This window comes from Nicotiana sylvestris, chromosome 10 (genome assembly GCF_000393655.2).
Source record: "Nicotiana sylvestris chromosome 10, ASM39365v2, whole genome shotgun sequence".
Lineage (NCBI taxonomy): Eukaryota > Viridiplantae > Streptophyta > Magnoliopsida > Solanales > Solanaceae > Nicotiana > Nicotiana sylvestris.
The window spans coordinates 94,333,577-94,343,516 of record NC_091066.1 but is presented as its reverse complement, the minus strand read 5'-3'; the positions used below and the strand labels follow the sequence as shown (position 1 = coordinate 94,343,516).

The 9,940-nt window shown below is 37.4% G+C and overlaps 1 protein-coding gene across 1 annotated transcript; it reads left to right on the top strand.

Moving 5' to 3' along the window:
• The first annotated feature begins 599 nt into the window (after nt 1-599).
• Nucleotides 600-6,122, top strand: LOC104243837 (organelle RRM domain-containing protein 6, chloroplastic). The gene is made up of 4 exons (XM_009799102.1): nt 600-873; nt 945-1,013; nt 1,330-1,436; nt 5,683-6,122. The coding sequence occupies exons 1-4, from the start codon at nt 645-647 to the stop codon at nt 5,758-5,760; spliced, it is 483 nt and encodes a 160-aa protein (XP_009797404.1). The 5' UTR covers nt 600-644; the 3' UTR covers nt 5,761-6,122.
• The last annotated feature ends 3,818 nt before the right edge of the window (nt 6,123-9,940 follow it).

Below are 9,940 nucleotides of genomic sequence, written 5' to 3'. Positions count from 1 at the left end.
TAAAACAAACAAAACTATAATATTAAAACTTAAGAGTTGGAACGAGTTTACCGAATTGACGAACAACTTCTTGAAAATTGAATATCGTTGAAGACTTGAATACTTCAATTCACCACCTTCACAATTTTTCACGAAATTGCAATTATAGAAGAAAATTAGACAGAGATTGATGAATTTGTGAGTAAAAATGAAAGAATGAGGGGGTATTTATAGTTGAGAATAGGGAAAAAGTGTAATTATAAAAAGTTTGAGGTTAAAACAAAGTTTGGGGGTCAAATGGCTATTTTTTAAAGTTCCAAACGGCTGAAAATTGAAGGCCAACGGCTAGATTTTAAAAATCTGACCGTTGGCCATTTTAATTTTTTTTTTTTATATAAAAAATAGCTGTTGGGCCCGTTTGGCCCGGTTGAACCGGCCCATGCCCGCCTGCCAGTCCCGGACTAAACGGTCCCAGGTTCACGGGCTATTTGGTCAGAATCGGCCCGCTATGGGCTTTTGCACCACTAGAGACCCGGCCTATTTGACCCGTTTGGCACGCGGGCCTGGGCCGGTCCCGGGCTAGGCCGGCCAACAATACACCCTTACTCGTATACGGTAGTAAGCGAATTCGGTGACCCCTTATCCAGTTTCATTGTTTGAGAAAAATGGTGGCAGTGTTCAATGTGTATGCACCGCTACCACTGTCGTCTTCCATTAGAAAAGTATCAAAATATCTTTTTCCTTGTCGCCCAATAATTCACACTCAACATTTCTCTTCTTCTTCTTCTTCTTCGTTATCAATTTGTTATTTCCAAATTGTATCTTGTTATCCTCAGTCTTCTTCCCCAAGGACTCGCTTCAACTTCAATCCCTCTACCAAACTCTTTGTCAGTGGTCAGTTCTTTTTTACCTGTATATTTTTTGTTCCATTTTTACTTTTTTGTTGAAGTAATTTCATTTTGTAGGACTCTCATTTCGTACAAGTGAAGAGAGCTTAAAAAATGCCTTCGACGACTTTGGGGAGCTCGTGGAAGGTGAAAATATCCCTTCTTTTCTATTCCAAGTTACCACTCATCATATACTAAATCTTGCTGTTGTACCGTCTGCTTACTTTGCTGTACCTTGCACTGAAATTGCTCTCCTATTCTACTCTGTGCTGACTTTGTTGTACCTTTGCTATGAAATTGCGAGCACTCATATGACAATTGTTGCTGTTGTACTCTCTGCCAACTCAATTGTACCGTACAATGAAGTTGGTAAACGTTAACCACAGTTGAACACACACAATAGAGTAAAAATTGCAGCTAGCATATTAATTTATTAAAATTCCTTAAACATATCTATTTGTAGTGAATTTGGTGATGGACAAAATTGCCAACAGACCAAGAGGATTTGCTTTCCTTCGTTATGCTACGGAGGAGGAATCACATAAAGCAATTGAGGGAATGCATGGGAAGGTAATTCTAGTCTTAAACCAACATTCATCCTTACCTAAATAGAATGTAACTCTGTCATAGACTAGAAGATATTGTTCACTAAAGAATATATTGTCATACAACAACAACAAAAAAAAACCAGTATAATCCCACAAGTGGGGTATGGGGAGACTTTACCCCTACCTTATGAAGGTAGAGAGGCTACTTCCGATAAACCATCAGCTCAAAAGAATCTATTGGCATATATTGTAAAATCTTTTCTAAGTCGTCAAATGAATCATCTTAAGAAAAACAAAGCTTGTGCGCGTCGGAGTCGGCCCACAGGATGCCCGAATGAAAAACTCGTAAGTAACTAACGTTATTGTCTTGTACCACCTTGTCTTGCTTTGGAAATATAGCAAAGGTTCATTGAAACTAAGTAGTAGTAAATTTATGGAAAGCATTTGATGTTGCACTCTGAATGTGCCACCGAAACTTAAAGGTAAGTTATATAGAGCGCTGGTCAGACCGACTATGTTGTATGAGGCGGAGTGTTAGCCAGTCAAGAACTCTCATGTCCATAAGATAAAGGTGGCTGAGATGAGGATGTTGAGGCGGATAAAGGGCATACCAGGTTAGATAAAATTAGAAATGAAGTTTCAGGGACAAGGTGGGTGTGGCACCTGTGGAGGACAAGATGTGAGAGGCGAGACTTAGATGGTTCGGATATGTGAAGAGGAGAGGCATTGATGCTCTGGTGAGGAGGTGTGAGAGGCTGGAATTGGATGGCTAATGAAGAGGTAGAGACACGCCGAAGAACTATTGGGGAGAGGTGATTAGGCAAAAGATGACGTTGCTCCAGCTTATTGAGGACATGATCATGGATAGGAAAGGGTGGAGGTTTTAGAATAAAGGTTAAGGGTTAGGTAGTCGAGTGTTGTCATTGTTTGTAACAGTAGCTTTGATACACCACTTGGTGTTTTTCGTATTTTTTCGTATCCCTAGACTTCTGTTACTACTTGTTGTTGTCTTTGTTTCTGTTTTCTGATTGCACCATTACCTATTGCTAGTTTTGTATTTTCGCTTCGTTTGCCAGATCGGTTTGTTTGTTATTGCCCCTCCCTTTTCCCTTCCTAAGCTGAGGGTCTTCCAGAAATATCCTCCCTGCCTTCTTAAAGGCAGAGGTAAGGTCTGTGTACACTCTACCCTCCCCACACCCCACTTATGAGATTATATTGAGTTGTTGTTGTATTTGATGTTGCACTCTTTTGTCTTTCTTTTGAAATCGAGGTAAGGTTTTAACATCAATTTGACTTTTTACAAAATTAAATCGGGTCAAACAAGGATGGGTATACGGGGAAGCGGCTGGTAAAAAGTGGTGAAGTTTTAATTGAGCCATGTGGCAGTATTAGGAGATAAAATATGTCATTAGAGATTATAATGATTTACCATTTGAACCAAGAGGAAAATTTGGCCCATTTTGGTAGCGGCAGGGTTATATTTGACCCGAACTATTAACTGAGGATAAATCTACACCATTTTGCATAGTTCATGGGACAAATGTGGACCTTTTCCTTATAATTATTCCTATCATTTTTATTGTCAAAGGTAACAAATATTTGTCATAGAACATTCTTTTTATCTCCAAGTTCTCAAACATGGAAAACCCTTCTAAGATAGTGCAACCTTAAAAGAGACTTATGGCCCTCAAACACTCTACAACAAAAACTACTACTATGCCAAAATCCCAAACAAGTTGGTGTCAGTCTCAAACAGTCTACTACTTTGTTCAAGTCCTTTTTGATGCTCTTTCACACACCTGATATTTAGCCTTTGAACAAGGGCATGAATTATGAGACACAAGCTTGGATTAAAACTTGGGAAAATGCATACGTTGCACCTTGAAGTTATCCCAATAAGTCAATTATACACTTAAACTTTGCGGGCGACCTTTTACCTCCTTATTCTTGTTTGAAGTGGAACTATGACCTTCTTAAGTGATGACACGGCAAAAATGTGATTTTCACCCACATCAGGCACGTGAAAACCTATAAATACGCCTAAATGATAAACTTCTCTGGCAACTAGGACCATTTAAAGTAGGACAAGTGGAAGATAGGGTCCATTTATTATTTTTCCAACTATTAAAAAGTAACAAAAAAAATAATATGAGAAAAGAGAAAGAAATAAGTTTGACCTCTTCTCCTCCCCCCCCCCCCAACCCAAACCTTTCTCTTTGTCAGTTAACGTGGAAGCAAGCACTAATGCTTGCATAAGGGTAGGTTGTCTACATCACACCTCTTGAGGGCACGCCCCTTCCCTAGACCCTACGTGAGTGTGGGATGCCTTGTGCACTGGGCTGCCCTTTCTTCTTTGTTTTTGGACACTTTTCCTCACAAAGTTTGAATCTTTTCTTTTTTGAGCAATGCATCTCTTTTTGCATGTCCCAAAGTTATTATTTATATGGAAAGAGCTGATGGAGCGTAAGATTCATGAGCTGGAAATTTTCATTGAAACTGGGTGTGTGTATTTTTCTTAAAGAAGCTTTCTCTGCGTATTTGAGGAATGTGCTTGATGTATATGATTTTTTATTTTTTTTGGTTTGTATGGTTCAAGATGAAAATCAGCCTAAGATAATTGCCCCCAAATCCTGAAACAGAATAATTGCTTGATTTTCTTCACTAGCTTTATCGAGTGTCCACTGGCCAGAAAATCGAACTCCAGCGACCTTATTTTTTCCCGTGAAGAAGAGCTCCTGAGGCCCTTTAGCTCCTATTCTTTTTGCTGCATTGCTTTCTTTCGTCATCAAACATCATCTCCTCCTCCGTCCCCTTCACCATCTTCCACCTATCGCTGGTGTCCTTCCCTCTTAAACGTTGCCAAACTGCCGTTTGCATTTTACTGAAGCAAGAACTCAAACAAATCAAAGCCAACTGTGTGAGTAATTAACATAGTGATAAACAGATAATTCTTTTTGAAAGTTTTATAGCTTTCAATTGAAATAGAATAAAATAGTAATCCTACATGATTTTCTGAGAAAGTGCAAGAAGAAGAAGAAAAAAATAGTGAAAAAAAATGATATAAGAGAAAATTACGTTTCTGCATGTGTAATACACTGGCCTTTTAAAATCTAGGCATTGCTTTTCAAGGGGGTGTTAGCTCTACTTCAAACAAGAATAGGGGGTAAAAGATTGCCCTCAAAATTTAAGTGTGTACCTGACTTTTTGAGACAACTTCAAGGTGCAACTTATGTATTTTCCCTTACAACTACGGTACATAGTCCCTCCCCCGATCAGTAATTACTTTGAGGTCAATATATGTGCACCTATGAAGTTCTCTTTTTATAGATATGATTGGATGTTATTCCTAGAGAATCATTTTATGTAGGTCTCTACTTTTCGGTATACCCATTGTACACGGTTCAATAAAATTTATTGCTTTATCAAAAAAATATATGTATTACATCTTTTTGGGGTCGAAAATAGTTGTCTAATGGGGGTTACACAGTAAACAAAAAATAAGGTTGGTGAGTTTATTTGTCAAGTGGATGCCTGACAAGTTCAGACATTAGATATGGATCTTGGTGGGGGTTTAGCGAATTTTCATCTGGCTTCCCGTCATTTATTGTTTGATAGATTGATAAATGAACACTATTAAGTTCTTCAGAATAGATAACAATCCTACGACATTAGCAGATAGAGGTCTTTTTGGCGAGTTTGCTGTCAATGAAATATTCTCTATGTACAAGTTGGAAAATATGGCGTAAAAGTAAAGTTGTGATAAAAGATGGCATGGTTAGGGATTCGTTATTGAAGAGGACTTTTCCTCTGTGTGCGTGGAAGATCAGCTACTGGTCATCAGTGAAGCAAGTCATCTTTATGTCACATGATACTGTATGGCAATTGATTTTCAATAAAATAGCATAAGTGATGTAATAGTTTCTTTTTAGAATAAAAACTAAGTTCTTTATGCACTACACCTGTCTAGGAAAGTATACTACCTAAAGGATATAAAGATATTGAAAGAAGTGAGTTGGCCATGTCATAAGCTCTGGTAACATGTCAATCTTTTTTGTGATAATTTTCGGTAACTTCAGGGGCGGCTCAGAGTCATTGACTTCATTCCATTGCTAGTGATATGTCCAAATTCCAAACTATCAATTAGGACTATTCAACAATTTGAATATATCCTAATGGCAAACGCACTTCTATCCTCATTTGCTATTTGTCATTGTTGCTTCATGGAATTGTTGTTTGTTGAGTATATCCTAACAAATTGCCCTTTTCAGTTTCTGGATGGCAGGGTAATATTTGTTGAAGTCGCCAAGCCTCGATCTGAACTTTGCCGAATAACAGCTAGACAATGATGTAGGCATGCATCCCTAATAATCAAGACTCATCTCCAAGGTCCATAATAACATTTATCAGAATGTGTCACCAATTTCTGCTCAACAAGGAAAATTAATCTGGACTCAAAATTTGGCAGAGCACAGCTTTTCTTAATTATAGTATTATTTGTTTGTATGGATCATAAACTCTGAGAAGACGGCCTCTTCTTGTGGCTTGGAGGAGAAAGCCCTTCCTTTTAGCTAATTCTCAATTTTCCCTACCGCTTAGGGTGCGGGTGCTCTCTCTGTATTTCTTCTGTAACGATTTTTTGGTGGACATGGTATTTTTGTGATAAAAGTTTGTGCTAGTCATGTATGTTAATGCATTTTCCGTTATGTCACGGATAGCTCTCTCTCTCTCTATATATATATATTTATCCTGCGGATGTTGACAAAACCGTTTTTAGCACTGTCTATGATAACTTCGCCATCCTCCAATAACATAATTCTAGTCAAACTTATTCTCCTTCTAAGATACACTCCACCTAATAATAAAGGCAACAGCCAACAGGTATTACTGACAAGTTTGCTCTACATAAGTGCAGTTTCTCGAATACCATACTTCAAAAACTTCTACATAGACATTGGCTGTTTTATTTCTTTTTAAGTAAAAGAACTTGGCATTTCCTTACCAAATTGGTGCGCTATGTCTCAGTTGATATACAGAATTAAGCATGTGGGTTTTTCCAGAGAAAATAAGCTGAGCCAAGATTTCTCCCCACTGCTTAGTTTTAGCTTGTTATGGTTTCGGATGGCATGTTAATACCATCTCAAAGAACAATATTACTAGGGTTATAATACAGGTAGGACTACATGTCTTGAAAGGAAGGATTCTTGGCTATACATTATCTGGTTATGAACTCTACTTTCCACACACCTCAGATCTCATTCCGCTCTGAAGTTTCTATAGAATACTAAATGAATGGTGAAAAGACAAAGGGATGTCTGCAAATGGTCAAGTCTCTTTACCAAGTTGGTGTAAGTCATCATTAGACGACAAGAATTAAAATATCTGCAAGTCTAAACTATTCGACAAGCAGATATCTTGGGTAATAAATCAGACCATTGTGTGTAGGGCTACAAAAGTGCATATTGTTAGTAAAGTGTATTTGTAAACTAATTCTGGAAAAGATAAAATAATATATAAATAGAAAATGTAAACGAAACAAAAGTTAATCCGACCCCACTGAATTTACAGCGTTTCCTTAAAAAATTTAATCCCTTCCTAGTACCCAAGGTTATGGACTATTTCCTCCCAGAATAGAACGGATTACACTCTGATGTAGTGGTACTTCAAACCCTAGTGTTTCAGCGAACACAAAGTTAGGTAGTAAATCACACTTACTATTACTTTCTTTGAAGTTAAAAGTATGCAGAAGAAAGGAGAAGAACTTAGAAAATCGTATGAAAAATCTGAGAGAATGGACTTGTATTTATAGCCAATGTTAGATTGAAAACTGAAGAGGTGCAACTCTTCAGAATGGCTGTTTATGCAAAACGACCATAGCATAAATGCCATAACATAAATGGCTATTTACGCAACAATAAACTGGGAATTCAAGAGGGAGGTTAATTGTCAGTTACACAATCGAAAAACGGATAACGGAAAAATATTTAATATTCCGTTGGATTTAATATTAATATTCTGCTATTAAAACGAATATTTAATAACATTAATATTTACTATTAACAAATAAATTTGGTCCAAAAAATTAATCAATCAATCATTTGACCAAATCCGAAGCCGAAGTCGAAGCCGAGCAGAGCGAGCGACAACGACGGCGGCGCGAGGCTTGCCTTCTTCTCAACTCTTTTAAAAGCTAGAAGAAGAGTAATTGCTTATTACCCATCAAAAACCTCTTCCTCTTCCAATATGGGACAATATCCCTTTGTCAAGGAGGGAATCTCAAATGATACTCAAATATTTCATTTTCCCTCAATTTACCATTCACCCTCTTTTAAGCCTATTTTAATGCTTAAAACCCCAACAATTCCCCACAATGGGGAATGACTATATCACGGACATATGCATGAAAAACTGTATGATTCGCAAGCAAGGATTAGTTGCATCTGGATAAGTAGGTTTCCCTTTGAACTTTCCGTAGTGAACTTATGTCGGATATACTCAATCAATCGGTAGATTTGATATCTTCGAACCGTTGAACTTTGGTGTATACCTAGACAACCATAAGTCTCACAATCAATCCTTAACCGTCTTTGGTTCTCATTGTTGTGTTCGTTTCAGCCATGAACACCGCCTAGTTTCGTAAGTGCGTAGAGAACTGGCCTTACAAAATTCTCCTTGAAGCGGCTAACACTTCACACTTACATAGGTGATTCCTAAATGTGTCATCCCGTAGATACACTATTTGATATACCCCGTATTAAATTTAGAAATCATTAAAAAGTCTTAATGCTTTATCCTTGGTACTTAACATTGTCTTATCACGAGAATGGACCAAAATTTTAGTTGACAATGTTGAACCGTCATTAATGACTTTATTTGTTCTTCTTGAACCTAGATCTTGGGATCTCCAGTCTTCTAGGTAGAGTTATCGCCACAATGACTTGTTCTCGGCCATAGTCCCATTCCCCTCGATAATTTCTCAACTACCTCTCTAGTTAGGCCTTTTGTAAGTGGATTCGACACATTATCTCTTGACTATACATAGTCAATCGTGATAATTTCTCTAGAGAGTAATTGCCTAACGGTTCTATGTCTTTGTATTATATGACGAGATTTATTATTATACATAACGCTCCCAACCCTTCCAATTACCGCTTGACTATCGTAATGTATGCATATTGGTGCCAATGGTTTGGGCCAAAATGGAATGTCATCCAAGAAATTCCGGAGCCATTCAACTTCTTCACCGTCTTTATCTAAGGCTATGAACTCAGCCTCCATTGTAGAGCGGGTAATACAAGTTTGTTTGGACGACTTCCAAGATATCGCTCCTCTACCAATAGTGAATACATGTCCACTTGTGGGCTTCGAATCAGCTGAATTGGTGATCAAATTTGCATCACAGTATCCCTCAATCGCCGTAGGATATTTACTGTAGTGCAAAGCAAAGCCTTGGGTATTTTCTAAATATCCCAAAACTCGTTTCATTGCTATTTAATGAGATTGACTTGGATTGCTCGTGTATCGACTTAATTTACTTATAGCACAAGCTATATCTGGTCGTGTACAATTCATGATATACATTAAGCATCCCAACACACGAGCATAATCCAATTGTGATATGCTTTGGCCTTTGTTCTTTGCTAATGCAAGATTCACGTCAATTGGAGTCTTTACAACTTTAAACCCTAAGTGCTTGAGTTTTTCAAGTACTGTCTTAATATAATGAGATTGTGGCAATGCCAGACCTTGAGGAGTCTAATGGATCTTAATCCCCAGAATTAAATCAGCAACTCCTAATTTTTTATATCAAACTTGCTCGTTAGCATACACTTAGTAGCATTTATGTTGGTAATGTCATTACTCATTATCAGCATATCATCCACATATAAGCAAACAATGACTATGTGATTTGGAACATTTTTAATGTACACATATTTATCATATTCATTTATCCTAAAACCATTTGATAATATTATTTGGTCAAATTTTGCATGCCATTGTTTCGGTGGTTGTTTTAGTCCGTAAAGGGACTTAACAAGTCTACATACCTTCTTTTCTTTACCTGGAACCACAAACCCTTCAGGTTGTTCCATGTAGATTTCTTCCTCCAAATCTCCATTCAAGAAGACCATCTTAACGTCCATTTGATAAATTTCAAGACCATACACTGCAGCTAATGCTACTAACATCCGTATGGACGTAATTCTTGTAACTAAAGAGTATGTATCAAAGTAGTCAAGACCTTCTCATTGTCTATACCCTTTGACCACAAGTCTTGCCTTATATTTATCAATAGTGCCATCATCTTTCATTTTCCTCTTAAAGATCCATTTAGAACCCAACAGTTTATTTCCAGGAGGAATATCAACCAATTACCATGTATGGTTGTTCAATATGAATTCTATTTCACTACCTCTTTCTAAAATAATGATTCCAAAGAAGACATAGCTTCTTTAAATGTTCGAGGCTCATTCTCCAATAAGAAAGTCACAAAATCTGGTCCAAATAAAGTAGATGTTCTTTGAGGTT